This window comes from Melospiza melodia, chromosome 4 (genome assembly GCF_035770615.1).
Source record: "Melospiza melodia melodia isolate bMelMel2 chromosome 4, bMelMel2.pri, whole genome shotgun sequence".
NCBI classification, from domain to species: domain Eukaryota; kingdom Metazoa; phylum Chordata; class Aves; order Passeriformes; family Passerellidae; genus Melospiza; species Melospiza melodia.
In genome coordinates, this window is record NC_086197.1 from 10,421,870 (window position 1) to 10,437,915 (window position 16,046).

At 41.9% G+C, this 16,046-nt stretch overlaps 1 protein-coding gene across 2 annotated transcripts in view; it reads right to left on the bottom strand.

Moving 5' to 3' along the window:
- Positions 1-16,046, bottom strand: part of BCL2L13 (BCL2 like 13) — a 38,868-nt gene that overhangs the window by 7,260 nt on the left and 15,562 nt on the right. For both annotated transcript variants that reach the window (XM_063153829.1, XM_063153827.1), the window contains exons 5-6: positions 14,030-14,099; positions 8,981-9,124 (exon numbers count right to left, since the gene is read on the bottom strand). In XM_063153829.1, the coding sequence (XP_063009899.1) occupies positions 8,981-9,124; positions 14,030-14,099 (214 nt within the window). The remainder of the gene's footprint in view (positions 1-8,980; positions 9,125-14,029; positions 14,100-16,046) is intronic.

A 16,046-nucleotide genomic window follows, 5' to 3' on the forward strand; every position in this document is an offset into this window, starting at 1 on the left:
AGCTGCCTGACCTACATTTCAGTAGGGATTACAGAACCCAGCTGGTCCAGCTGGCGTGTCCGGAGAATGGAACCCCTTACATGAGCTTTGCTGGGAGCTCCTTTCCCTGACTTTATCACCATGACATCACCAAAATGCACCACATGGTCATTATTAACCTGACAAGACACTGCTGTCTGAAACCAAACTGCAATGGAACAAAGAAAAAGAAAGCAAACACAAGTACACGATCCCAGCTGAATACCACTCACTCCCCACTCCTTTCTGGGCAAGTGCTCTCTATTGCTTGTCTGTTTTCACCTAACAGCGTCCCTCTTATATTAATTTTATCCCATTTCCAGTGCTATGTGAAACCTGAATTTCTACTTTGTACCAACAAGCTGGTATCTACAATAATTCTAGTATTTTACTACAATTTTAGCTATTCTTCAACAAGTTCACTTTCAAAAACTGCCATCGTAACTTTGGCTACACAACTGAAGTTGAAACAAGCAACCAAGCACAGACACCCAGAGATGGTGACAGGGTCTGCTTGCTTTTATTTAGCTAGGAAAAATCTGTAGGCATCCTAAAATTTGACAATGGGTTTCAGCTGGAGAAACTGCAAGTGTAAAATACTGATTCCCTGCAATCAGCCCAGTTCCTGTACTGGGCTCCATGTTCCATGGTCTGGAATATTCCTTTGGCCAGCTCAGGCCAGCTGCTCCCTCCCAGCCTCCTGTGCCTCCCCTCACTGGCACAGCATGAGACACTGAAAGATTGTACACTCACTCCTTTGGCCAGCAGGTTTTGCCCTGCATGTTGTTAAGTAGGAAATACTTTCACTGGAATATAAGTCACTAACAGACATCTACAATCAAAGTAACTTCTTTATTTCCACAAGTGATACAGACTCAGAAAAACTGCAATTAAACAACAAAATAATTAGGGGTAAAACCTGCAGTCTCCTGAACCTCTGTACTATCCTCCTCTCTGTCCAGCTCCTCACTCCCACAGATCAGGATGAATTTATCTCCTGTCCACACCACATCCCAACACACTAGACCATGTCTGTGGTGTGACACTGGAAGAAAGAACAAGGACACACACCACTGATAGCAGCTCTGCTCTTAACATTCCAGTGGAAGTGCACACATGCACTGACTCACTCAGCGTGAGGCATATACAAAAATATTCCAAAACCACACTATGTGCTGAGGCTTTGTGAGCTCTGGTGATTGTAGAAAACAAAAAAAAAAAAAACCACCAACAAGGGCTACACTGAGATGGCCTGAATTCCCCTAAAGTCACATACTGTGCACTTGTAAAAGCCAAGAGGCTTTGAGCCATGACTCAGCAGCCCACAGAGGGGAGAATGGAGCCACCTGTAATCGTGGGGACAGAGACTGCCCTGAAATTACAACCATGCTGACACTTCTAAATACATACTCTCACTGGAGATCTGCTTCTCACAAAATACAGGCAAGATCTGGGCACATCCAGAGGGTAACATGCAGGATAAACTGCTCAGGAGAGGGTAAGGAAATGAAGAGATGGTTACACAAGGAACATGGGCCATCCTCCTAATTTCAAATACCTTGTTAGTAAGTGTAGCAACACTACACCACAGCCTGCCTTCAGCAGGAGGGCCAAAGGGACTCAAGAGTTTCATTGTTCCTTTTCTCATGCAAACTGTGCTGACCTCAAAAGAGTTATCAGCTGCTGGCTCCCTATAAATCAGAGCCTTATGCAGCCTGGCTGATTCCTTTCTGTCCTTGCAGACAATTCACCTTCCGTGTCAGTGCCTCAGGGCCACAACTCCCCAGCCTTGGACAGACACATCTCCCTGGCTGGGAAGGCTGGGGCAGAGCTGACACACTGGCAACGCCAGCACTTTTTCGTTAAAAGCTTATGAAGCTTTAATTGAAAATCCAGACAGTAATAGGCATTATTTAGGATCCATGATTAATATTTCTTGAGCTGAATTAAGATTTAATATGTAAAGTCAAGCGGATAAAGCTGGGATTTTGTGCTGGTTCAGTTGAGGTTTGCACTTCGGTGGGGTTTTTTTTTTTCTTTTTAAAGCAGCTGCGATAAAAACTGAATGACATTTAGGACAATTCTCTTGATTCATCTACAGATGTGACCCAGAAGCAAATCTCCAACAGGCAGATTATTTCAGGACAGGATGGAACATGTGGAAGGATTTAATAACCTGAGGAGGCCTTATGTAACTTTATATTTAATAGTACACTTTATATTTAATAGTAAGGAACGTATGTAAGCATTTCTTTATCTGATTTGTTTATTGTAAATAGACAGTTTACTGCTTCAAACCAGAAACATCAGGGTTGCTCTTTCTCATACATGTGGTTGGAAACTTGCAAACCTGGGAGTGGTTTAGAGAACCACATCAGGTGTGGTAGAGAAGCTGGAGTCCCTCACTGCAGTTCCTGCCACTCCTGATCCCAACCACTGCCACTTGAGGGAAGAGTTGGCACACCTTAGGAGACAGAGAACTGCACATTTCCCCGCTTGGCTAGAACACAGCAAGAAAGGCCACATCCCATGAGGCAGTCCTGGGGAAAACATCAGCTACAGAAATCAATCACTGTGCTCAGCCTATGGGGTTTGACCCAGGAATGCTCCACAATCCACAAATTCCATTTCTACAAGTGACAGGAAGCGCTGTTAACAAATGTGGCACACCTGCTCTCAGGAGAGGCTACAGCCAGTAGGGTGAGCCACACTGGACAGCAGCAAGATGGTAACAAAATAATGAAAAAAAAGGTCTGAAAGCTCCTACAATAATATAGTACAGAACTGTTACTTAAAAACACCTGTTAACTTTCAATTACGATTTAAAGACAGCAAACATAACAAAACCTCCCCCAAAACATAGAAACTGACTCTTATGTTGTCTATATTATCTTTCATAGTTTTCCAATATGTCTATTATTAAGTGTATGCAAACAAACAGGCTCATTACCTATAGTATATATTTGCTAAACAGTAAAACCTTTAACTACACATAAGGAAAAAAAAATCCTTATTTCACAAAACAATCATTTCAGCATAATTTATGCAAAGCTGCTGCTGGTGCCAAGAGATACTCAAATCAAAATTCTGAATGTCTCAAAGATAAAAGCAACTCTTTTCTCTACAAAAAATAGTAGGAGTAGTAACACACATTGCATCTATAATAGAGATGAGATGAGATGAGATTAGAACAGAAGAAATCCCCATTGAGGTGTCCAATAGAGCATTTGCTGCATCTTAGAGCAGACTTTGAATGTCCTACCCTGTAAACTCCAAAGACCAGGAAAATGCAAAACACTGTGTCTAACTGCTGTTGAAGCTTCTTCTAGGGTTTGGTTGTAAGTGTTCCTAAAACTCAGTTGGTCTCTCTGGTTCAGTTCCTAAGTAGAAACAAGGATGGCTATGGATAGGCAACTCACACAAAACTCATTTCTGAAGACACAAAAAACCCCACCTGAAAAATACACAGCCCAGCAAGCCACCTGTACCCCCAGACCCTGATTTTGTCCAACACAGGCAAAAATTCTGTACAAGTCAGAAAGAGCCACCAGAGGAAAAAGCCTCGATGTTCCCTGAGCTTCAGCCCCTCAACATGAAACTAGACAGAGCCACATAAAATCCCTGAGAAAAAGAGTATCCTGAGGCTCAAGAGGAAATGCTTGCAGAACACAGTGTCCCAGGAGAGCAATCTTGGCTATGATAAAAATTTCAAACACTCAACTCAGCTAGGAAGTTTCTTAGGTGAGGGCACTGACTATCTTGTAACATAACCCATCCCAGAGAGAAATGAAATTCCAGAGGTGCTTGGACAGTGTTCTCATGCACACAGTGTGGTTCAGGGCTTGGACTCAGGGATCCTTGTGGGTCCCTTCCAACTCAGGACCCTCTGTGCCTCTGTGGCCACCTGCCCCACACCAACAGGGTCACAGCAACGAGCACTGGGAACCCATCCAATGCTTTTGTGCTAAAATCCAGTCTGAAAAACAAGAGGCAAGAACTGGCCTATGTCCAGGGATCCTAAGACATCTCCCACAGGGAAATAAGCAAACTTCCCACAACAACAAACTGGGAATGTGCTTCCTGCATGATCTGTAGCTGTGGCAGAGAAGGAGCTGTGTGCTGGAGCAGGGGCACCTGTGCCCAGGAATGGCTTCACTCCCACCCAGGTGTGCCCAGGCTGTGGCTCCAGGTGCTCCTGTTTCCATGCCCAGCCCAGTTATACCAAACCTTTCAGACCCTCGTGGAAGTCAGATCTGACAGTACCACCCAGCTAATCCTTCAGAGAAATGGATTACAAAGCAGCTTCTGACAACACTCAGATACAAAACAAAACATTTTAAAATATAAAGAAGTCCCAAAAAGCCCTCAGGCGCTTACTGTGCCTCTCTGTTCATCCCTCTGAAACTGTTAAGATAGGTGGAGCCAAGAAAAAGAGAGCAGAGTTCTTACAAATAGGATTGCACTTTTTATTAAGGAAAAAAAAAAGGAAAAGAAGGTCAAGTGAACCACATCAAAGCACTCTGATATTGCAGGCACTGCTCTCATTCCCTTCAAGGAATGCAGAAATTATCCTCTTCCATCCCTGCCTTCCAACATAACCTCTACAACCTGCAGAAAGCCAGCATCAAAGCAACACCCTTTAGGTTTCAGTCTTATGGGTTTAAAATGAGGTAAATTCAGTTATTTATAGACCACTTCTTTAGATTTGAAGTTGCTGGAAGGGAAAAGAGAAAGGAGATCTAGTTGCTCCTTTACTATTTAATGTCCTTCTTCAGCCACAGTGCCTAAAAATTTAAAATATCTATTACTGTACCAAAGAAGTTACATGTAAATAAAAGAGGACAATTCGCTGCAGTATTCCATGACACAAGGATAAAGCAGAATTATTTTGAAAGGAAAACTCCTTCCTAGGACTCCTCTAACCAGACTGCCTTTTCTTGCCTCTCTGCCACACTGAACTTACTTCTCCTCCTCCAGCAGAGCACGTCTCTCTATTTCTGCATTGTCATTCCCAGGGCAGACACCTGGACTGCTGCAGATTTTCATCTTGGGAAGCACAAACTGACTACCTCACTTCCCTAGGATAACAATTGCCTCTTTGCTCTCTTTCTCCTCCTGATTGTCAACACCCTGTAATATGTGCATTATTGAATCACCAGCAGCAAAGAAAACAACCAAACCAGCTGCAAAGCCCAAGACAAAACACTGGAGACACAGAGAGAACAGCTCCTCTGAGGCTGAGATAGGAAACTGTAAACATTAGGGAAATTTTAAGCAAATTTACTTTTACCCCTTCAGCATGGGCACTTAAGTAGTTAAATGCAAATCCAGGTCTCAACTCCATGAGACAAAATCCCTGGGAAGGTAGAGACAATTTCTGCCACGGGTCACAATGTAACTCCCAGGCTGAGAAGAAAGGTTTTATTAACTCCACTCTGATAAACAGGTTCAAACGAGGGGAAGGCAGAGGGGCTGGTAACAGGAATGGGAACCAGAGAGAAAAAGAAAGGCAGCTAGTTTCCAAGAACTTACACTCTTTTCTCCTTATAGACATTCCCAGATATTTCTAAAAAGATGAAATCTAGTCATGGAAAACAGGATCTGCAGAACTTGAGAAGAAATAAATTATTTGGGAAGGGGTGGGAAAGGAAGAGGGGAAAAAATCCTTACCAACAGACTGGTCTTACTGTGCACTTTTCCAGGAGACCAAGAATTGCTTCTGATGCAGCAGCATTCAGCCCTGGAGGAGTCAGGGAGAGCAAAGAGGCAGCGGAGGTAGGAGGAGAGAAGGGAGGGGAGAGGAGGAAAGGGGAGGGGAAAAGAGGAAAGGGGCGGGGAGAGGCTGCACACACTGCCTGTCGGTGTCTGGAGAGCCCTGACTGCTTCTGGGAAAGCAAAGAACAAAGCTACTTGTAAATCCTGCTGGGTATTGTTTTGCAATGGCCCAAGATTATGAAGGAAGAAGGTCTGAGTAGGACCAGTGGACCCACTAGTTAGGAGGAAGAAATGTGTGTCCCCCATTTATCTGTTTAGAGAACCTGCTGGAATGCCCAGCATGCTTTTTGTTCCTAAAGAGAGGTCATGCTAAAACTTAAGAGTCAAACAGGTAAATGCCAGAGTTGCAGCCAAACCCCTCAGAGCAATTAGTGAAAGAGGGAGCATAAAACTATGCCAGCCATTCCCTCACCAACCCACCAGTACATTCCAGTCCCACACTGTCATCAAAGTTAGCTAAATTACAATTTTAGTGCCTGCAGGGAGAATGGGAGGGGAACACTCATTGTTTCAATACACCATCTAAGCACCATATCTCTGTGGGACTGGCGTGGAAAATAAAAAAGCAACTTCTCATTCTCCAGGATATCACATTTCTTGTTTCCCATAAGCCATGCCAATTTCTTGAAACCTGCCGCATAGCTACCCAATTTGTAAACCTTTATTCCCATGAGCTGGAAATTTTGCTTCTGGTTAGCTGTGTACCATCCTCAGTCAGATGCTTTCCTGGACCCAGAAGCCTCCTGAGCTCACAGGAGAGCCCCAAGCCTTGCACACATGCAGAGCCCTGGCAGCTCTTGCAGCTGCACTGTGGCTGCAGAGGATGATGCAGCAAATGGATGACACAGCTCTGTGGGACTCTGACTGCACAGATCTGCAGGGAGGCACAGGAAGGGCTCTGCTCACCCCTCACCTTTGACTGGTTACTCCCCTCCTGGCAAAGGCTGACTTCAACCTAAAAACTGAGGAAAATCCCAAATGGTGCCAAGGGATGAGACAGCACCAGAGACACTACAGAGCTTTTCAGGTCTGCCCTTGAAGAGCTGAGTCCTGTGAAGCTCTCCTCTGCTCCAGATCCACAGAAAACCAGACAGGCTATTCTTGCTTCTCACTTTTAAGCAAGCTCTCAGCTGCTGCAGGAAAGACCCAACTTCATAGAGCTCCAAAATAACACAAAAAATTGAACCTCTTACTGTCACAGCACCATGAGTCACTGGAGACTCCCAGGTTTACACATTGCCCTTATGGCTCAAGCAAATTACTGTCAACTAGCAGATGCTTATCTCAAAAAATTCAAACACTCCAACACTTCCCTGTGGCTACCAGCCTGCCAGGCTCTTCCTGGCCCTTCTCAGAACACAACCCCTCCCATCCTGGCCCCATGCCCTGCTCCCAGCACTGCCTTCCCATACTGGCAACAACCCCAGAAACACACCACAGGGTGAAAATGAACCTTCTCCTCACAGGAAGGAAAAAATAAAATATAACCATATATTCCCCTTCCTCCAAAAAAAGCCACATGCCCAGTGGGTGCCCATGCCCAGAGCAACTCACAAAGATTAGTGCAGCTACATTAATTCATCTGGAAAGGATTTTCATCACCTAGTCCCTTTCCTCGCCTCTTGTGCTGTTTCAAAAATAGCTCTGCCCTGTTTGCTGCCCTGCCTGTGTCAGTCTGATTTTCTGCCTGGCTGGATGTGCACAGGCAGGCTGGGAGCTCACTGGACACCCCCACCCTGATCTGTCCATCCCTGCACAGCCAGCCAGACACCAAGCACAGCCGTGCTGGAAAGCTGCTTGTTTTCAGAAGCTTTGAACTCTGTGAAGTGTGTTTACAGCAGGCCACAAAAAGGGGCTGGAGAACACAGCACAGCCCTTCTGGAGGTCAAAAAACAAGGCAGAAGAGCACAGAAGCACTAACATTGATCTGTGTAAAAGCTGCAAGTAAGAGCCTGCCCTGGGATGAAAATACTTTTGAGATATGAGTGCATTTATCAAATGACCCAAGGTTATTTGGCTGTGTGCTGTTAGTGCTTCTGCCCATTAAAGACAAACAATCCCTCCCATGGGCCTTGAGAACTGCTCATCACAACTGCCAGGAAGGGAACAGGTAAAGAAGGTGCAGATGTGCAGAAATTCTGGAACAAGCTACTCTTCCAAAAAACCCCTCAGGTAAACTCTTGAAATACGAGAAGCTTCTGAAAGAGATTTTTCCTACTAGTACTTTTTTATCACTGGGTTTTCCTGAACAGCTTTTCTTTTTAGAATAAATCAGCTTGCTGGAGCCATTTCACAAATCCCAGATTAATTCCACTCAAATCTGGCATTCTTCCCAAACACAGTAATCTTAGGCTCAGCCTTCAAGACCCAGCTCATCAGCTGTGAGCTGCCTTTCTGAAACATTTCTAAATGAAACTTGCTCAGCATGCCATGACTCAGGAACACTGCTCACCATGAATTAATAATTTCTACAAGGAAAAATGCAGCACAAAGGAATCCTGATTGCATATTCTATGCGTGTTCTTCTACAGCTACGAACTCTAATATGCATTAGCTATCTTATCACTTATTATAAAAATTAATTAGTACCTATTGACATTTCTGTATGCAGTGCTTGCCAATTACCTATCTGCTAAGAAACTCTCTGAAATTTAAGAGGAGGAAAAAACCCTAATACATTTTCCAGCAGTCACCAGAGGATGAAGATACCATTAAAAAGAGGAGCTTTTTGGGCATATAACCTCTTGTTACAGGTGTCTGCTTCCAAATGCAGTGCTCCATGTATATTAACAGGGCAGCACAAAGCTCACCATACTGCAACAAATTAGCACCTTAGCACACACTGTATGAAAATCAATTGTTATCTGACACCTGAGCACCTCCTTAATTTCAACAGCAATCCAACAAACTGTGCAAAGAACTGGAACAGACTGCCTGGGGAAATTGTGGAGTCCAATCACTCAGGTCTTTAATATCAACATCAGAAATGAATGGCTGAAAGTCAGTTCTGCCTTGGGGCAGAGAAGAGAAAGAGATGACTGCCCAAGATCCCTTTCTGATCCTGACCTCCTGATCATTTCTTAAATTTCTTTTTCTGAGTCATTCCTCCTTGCATCTGCTTACTTCTAGCAAGCCCTCTTAGCTTTCACTCCTACTAGGATCACACTTAGAAATGAGGTCTTCTTACCCATCCTCCTTGTTCAATGATATAATCTGCAGAATAATCTTCTAGATATGTCACCCCAAAGTTCACAAGAGCACTCAGTGGTTCCTGGCCCCTTCTGGTCAGCTCCATCAGAAATTGTTGTAACAGAACCAGGGGCACCAAGACCTTCAAAAAAAAAAAAAAAGAAAAGAAAAAAATTAGTGTGAACAAATAAATACAGAAAGCATTATCAATACTACTTTCCAGCTAGAACAGAATTCATGTGTCCACAGAAAAGGTCTGAGTCTTCAAGTCCAAATGTACCAGGGACTGTACACTTCATTTCTGAGAAGACACAAGGCAAACACACAATAAAATGCACTAAAAAGGAAGCACTTAATCTGCTAAGCAAAAACCCACCATCTAATTGAGCTAGACTAAGAGATTTTCACATTTAGAATTAATCTAAGAGAATTTCACAGAACACCACTGCAGTGTTTTCTTAAGCCCCACTTTTTTCCCAGCACAGGGTTCAAGTAGAGAAGCAGAACAGGTCCAGAACTTGCTACCCCAGACGTGGAAAGACAAAACATCATAAACAGCTTAAAGGGATATGCATCCACATGCAAACAGCAAACTCATACACATTCTTGAACAGGGACACTGCACTAGACAGTCTCTTTAGAAGTTCACACTTAGCTTTGAGGCAGGACAGAAACAAACACCTCCACCCAGCAGCATAGCATTACAAACATGTTTAAAATGACAAGCACAAAGCCCTTCCATGTCAAACTCTCCCTCTGATACCAAATTTAACACAGAGAGATCTTCCTTCCTCATTTCCTACTCCCATTCCTCTTTAGAAACCTTTAAACTGAATGTTCAGCCTTAACCTAAACTGCTCTGGAAGATGCAAGACTGTGAATCCACCTCCTTCACATTATACACTTCTAGACACTTCCTTTGCCATTATGCTTTTGTTTACCTAAACAACATGCAGTTGATCTTTTAAACTCTAAATTTATTCTCACAGAGCATGCAAGTGGCCCTCTGGGCTTCGTTCATATGCAGCACCTCGCCAGGGTCGGGAAGCTGGCATGAACTGAAGTCATTAGCATCTGAAAAAGCTTTATTATGACACAAGAGAAAAATATTTGTTTTACTGCATTTTAATTGAGGCAACTGCACATCTATTCACTGTGCAGACTAGAATGCTGTTTCCCAGCTGCACAAGGGAGATGAAGGCTCTGCTACTGCTCATACTCACTCCTAATGCCTCCTTCCCTCTCCAGTCCCTTCCCCTATCAGCCTGGTTCTCCTTTCTGTAAATATCCTGCACAGCTATTACCAGAAATCACACCTTAGTGTGCAAAGCTGGAGGAAGATGAATAGGCAAAGTAAGCTGAAATTGAGATTTGTTCTAAATTCATGGTGGCATCACACTGAGATTGACTACTAAAACCAGATAGGGCCTAAAAATGCCCATAATCTGATATATTTAAGATGCTCTAGCTGATTAACAAAGGAGTCCAAGAGTGTGGCAGACAGGTCATGTCACAGACAGCTAGAGAAATTATAAAAGAAATTTATAAAAGAATTTAGAATATATTTACTTATTTTATTTAGAATATATTATAAAATAATTTAGCAGAGCAGGCCTCATAGGATCAAGCCTGCTCTGCTAAATTAATAGCTGACCTGTCACTTCTTCTAAATGCAGATAAATTCTTTTCAAGTTCCCATGCAAAAACAATCCTGCTCTAAGTAGTATGTTATCACAACAACCAATTCTTGGGGAGAAAAACAACTAGCACCTGCATAAACATTAAATCTGTCCCGTGAGAATCAGTGAAGAAAATACGTAAACAATTCTAGAATAGAGAGATTTGATAGACAAGTAAAACATCTCTTACTGACCAATGGCAAGAAAGCTGTTAGCCAATTAAAGTTGCACAGAAGACCTCTACAAACTGTCTAAAATGAGTTGTGTGAATAAAGAATTGGCTTTTCCTGCATGAAGAACATGGAGTCTCAGCTGACTGACTACAACAAGGCTATAGCAGTGTTGTTCTGTGCTGAACAGTTAGCACTGAGAAGTGTTCACACTTCACCAGGGATGTCATGGTGCCTGAAGTTTAAAAGTGTTTGAATTTTAAAAGATTGGGCTTTTTGAGGTTCTTATAATTAACTCAGAGGCAGAAGAGGTGCAAGATCACAGTGCACAGATATAAGGAACAGGTCAAGAGGAGGTGTCAAGAGGAATCAAAACAACTCAAGCTCAAAGCTAGGGATCTTTCAGAGCCTTTGGGCACACCCACATAACTCTACAGCAGCATGAACACTGAGATCTCAAAATATTTGACATTTAATGAGGCTGAAGGCAAAAGAGACAAAAGCAAGGAAGGGCTGGGAAATGAATGGAGCTAAAATGCTGCCATAGTGAATATGATTGTTGCCTTCTTCCTTTGCCAACTTGATGCCAAATCCACCCATTCACCCCAAATTCAGCAAGCCTGTTCAGGGCTCAGAGTGAGGGACCAAACTCAAACTCCAACCTCCAGTCCCACACTGACCAACAAACACCACCCAGCTTTCCCTTTCTGCTGAAATTCTGACACCAGCAGGAGCAGAACAGACTGGCCCTAAATCACAAATTACCTCACAGTACTTCCATGGAAGTTAACACCACCTTTGTGTACAGAAGAGCAGCTGTGTGAACAGTGGTGAGATTTAAGTAGAACAAAGTAAAAATACAGAATCTGCAATTCAAAGCAACTGCAGCTCCCTCCACCAGGATGCCTGGTAAGGAATGCTAGGGGCTATTTATATTTTGACTAAAGAAAAACACACAGAGAAAAAAAGTTGGCAGGAGAAAACTTCTAGGGAATCATTTTAAAACCCACTTTGCTACCAGAAGATAGCAGACTGTGTAAATGAAACTCTTGTGTCAACTACACTATTGCAATCTCATTGTACAATATTACAAATTTAAATGTACACAAAAAAGACACCAAGAAAGTTCAGAGGAAGCTGTATTTTTTGAGGAAGCTATATCCAAAATTATTGCAGTTCTCTGTACCTTTTGACCATTTCAACTTAAAATCAATCCAATTCTTCACATGATTATTTCTTATATTTTTGTTGCACTATTCTTTGCCCCCATTAATCAGTAAGAATGGGACACTGAGATGACTGCTACCCTACTCACCAGTTCCACTGGCTCTCAATAGCAGTATGTGTTATCCTTTCAAATGATGCACAACAGTGGGACTATACATTCTGGATATATGTATTTCATCAGTTTTAAGCAAAAAGCATAAAAACTCAGCAGTGCAGTATTTAAAAATTTTTATTATGTTCATTTTATTATAGAAATTCAATTTGTCCTGTATGGGGTGGTTTGGAATTTGTTTTTTTTTTCATGAGAGCCTTATTTCAAATAGAAGATGAAGACCCTTGTCCTTTCCAGAATTCAACATGAACATGTTTCTCTAACAGCTTCTTTAGAGTAAAAATTAAGCTGAGCTGAGATGGCAGGAAAGCTATCCAGATTTCTTCTGTTACAAAACACAATTCTGATTAAGATGATAAAGGAAATTAAAAGGAAATGAAACCAACACAAATGTACTGCATCTCCTCAAAACAAAGATTATTGAAGGAACTGCTGGGCATTCCTGGAGCTCCAAACTACCAGAAAAACAATCCAAACAGATGCTGTGCTGGGGTACAAAACTTCCCCTCTGGTTTGCTTTTATGGCATTTTCATATGGACTGTGTGTTTTGCAGCAGCAAATGTTACAGGCAAGCAGAGCTGATGACAGATGTTCTGGATGATGCTCTCCACCACAACTGATGGGGACTGAAATCCACTGAAATCCTGAGCCCCAACTGCAGCCCTCTCATCCAGCCAGGAGGATTCATCCATCCTCAGGAGGTGGGGACCCAGAGCACACTGACCTGAGAAGCCCCAAGCACCTCCTCCTTGCCAGCTGAGCCACAATGCCTGGTTTTGTGCTTGGCTTTAGCCTTCACCAGCTGAAAAGTGAAATGTGCTAGCTTAAGCCACCTTCTTGATAATCAGATTTCATGGTTGTTTAAACCAAAATGCTGTGAATCACAAGATGACAAATTGAAAGAGCACACACATAAAGAAATGATAATTGCTGGAGCCATGGGCAGTAACTTGTCATGCAATGTTTATTAAACTGCTGTACAAGGGCCCACACCCTGGGTTAGACCAACACTTTCTGAAGTAAGCAGGGAAATCTAAGTCAGGAAAAAGTTTTTCTGGAAAAGAAATGTAAAGAGGAGGGAGAAGATTTCTTGTTCTATTTTAAATGTAAGACTACATTTTACCACTCAAATTGTGACTACATTTTCAAGTAGTTATTTCATTCTTTCATTCTTTTTTGATGCCCACTGAACCCATCAAGGAATGATTATGGTGATGAATTCAAATTATTAATGAAAGATGAATCTGGGAAGAATAATCTACTCATTCTACATTAAAAGTAATTTAAGATAATTCATTTACAGATTTGCATTTTGTTTAAAAAAAGAAGATTCTCATCATTTGAGATAACTACTCTTGAAACCATGTAGGAATACCATCCCTACGGTTTCTGAACAATTTAAATATCATGAAGATACTATCAATTTTTATTTCCACCATGCTCAGCACTCTTTTTTACATTTATTTTAAACCTGACATTGGAGCAGAGAAAGAGCAGAGAAGTGTTATGAAAAAACCATCTCAGATTTCATTCCAAAACTGCTGCACGAATTAACCTCTCTTGGGAATTTAAAAAAAAAATAAGTCAAGCAACATGCCTAACTTTCCATTTTACCAAACTAAAGGCAGGTTGACCTAACACTTCAATCCAACAACTTCTAGCTAAATTATCTATAAAACTACCCACTATGTGCACAGCTACCACTCTGAGAGTGCCATTTATTTCACACTAAAACCAAGTTCTTTCTATTTCTGGCCCTCTGGGAAGCACAACTGCAGCTAGTACAAACAACATGGACATCAAGGAGACCCAAGACATATCCAAGGACACATCCAAGTGCAAGGGACAGGTCTGGTACCTTGTTCCACCCACTGGCATGAGCAGCTGCCTCGTGCGTGCGCTCCCGATACTCCTGATACGTCACCGGCCTGCAGAAGTTAAACCAACACTGAAAGTTATAAAAGGAAACAAAAGAACATGAATAAAAGAAAGTTCTCAGTTTCTAGAGGACAAAATATTTGCACATGCATTACAGCAAGTAATTTTCAGGAGCTAACAAGTCTTGTGGTTCAGGACATAAAACACCAGCACCAGACAGGGTCAGGAAGGCATCACCTTTCTCCCACTTGCACACTTGGATATAACTGGGGAATTTCCTAATAATTTGATACTCTACAACTTAAAAGACATTAGATAAGTAGGTTCTCTGATATACTAGAAAATTTCTAAGCTCTTGCATATATTTCTTTTATAATCTAAGATTTTAAAGATAGAAAATTCCACTAAGAAATCCATACCTGAGCTAGAGGCCAATGCAGAGAAATATTGTGTAATCAATACAGGCTATGGACTAACACAGACTGAATGCATTATGTCAGGGTTGAAACTTTTATTTGCAAGAAACAGCACTTTTGATCACAAAACCCCTTCATACTTCAGTAGATACCTTTATTCTAGATTTATCACATCTCTACTTCTCTGAATTGGGGTGATGAAATTCCTCTCTTCCATACTCTTTTCTCCAAGATCATTTGGCATCTCAGAGTCAGTAACAGCAAAAGCTTTCTGCCAAGTGACAGCAGAAGATGCACTGCTTCAAAAGCACCTCTCCTCAGCCCAAACCATTACAAAAGGCAAGTTCAGATTTCAGTTTAATGGAAATAGTGGTAACTGGCATTGGACAGAAAACTGCTTCTTGAACTCCAGGAACCTGTACTGATCTAACATCTAATGTACCCTAACACCTGTTTATATGCATGTCAGAGGGCAGGAAAATAAAAGCCAAATTAATAAGTATTGCATTAAATAACACTAGCCCAGCAACAGGGGGAAAAATAACTGAGTTAATGCACAGTGGGGAAAACATAATTTGTGTTTGTCATTTTAAGGGCATTCTCTTGACTTCCTTGGCACATTAATTCTTTGAAACTAAATCCAAATCAATCAGTGGGATGAGCAGAGCAGGAACAGCTGCAGGAAGGATATTACCAAGAGATTAAACAGTAACTCTAGTTTGCCTTAGAAAAAGGCAACACGGTTTCACAGGCATTTCAGACTTTATATATGTGCATGCACCAACAAAAAATTATTTAGAAAGCAAATATTTTCCTATAGAAAACATAGGAAGCCTAGAACATCAGAATATCAAAAAACTAGAACCACTTAAGTGCATGGCTGCATTTATGCAACTCTTCTAAAGCAGCACCTTCCAACTCCAGCTCTCTACCAACACATTTTGGAGGTCACTCAGAAAAGCCTCAAGTACTTCATGCAGATCCATTAAATTTCAGGCTCATCATTTATAACAGCAAACCAAGCAACCACAACAATTGTATTAATTTGCAAAGACATTAATTAAGGTACTAGCATGCCAACTGCACTGTGCTATTTACACAATAAGTTTAAACTGGCAGGACAGATGTTAAGGCACCAAGGTTAGCCCAGGGGCCCACATCTGCTTCAGATGTGCACCTGAAGGGTGGTCACAAGGTCTGTAACTCCCATCCTCTCCAGGAAACCCTCCCTCTCATCATGGGCCAGACCACAAACAAACCCTCAGCTCCACTCTATAAAGCTAAGGACATTAATGTGGCTACAGCCCAGCACTGATGAACAGGCAATGGCAGCTCAAACTGCTTGATGCAGCCTCAAAAATTCAGCAACAAAAGCTTAGAAAAAATTTAGAACTTACATTGCTGCAAAGGGCAAATACCACAAAGAAGTATTTGCACATTACATTGCAAAACAAAACAAAACCAAAAAAAAGGAAGATTGAAAAAGAAAAATGTAATACAAGATGCAGTCCTAGCTTCAGCATTTCAGCAGCATTCACAGTGCAAAAGGAAACATCTTTGAAAAAGCAAATGGAAACTCAC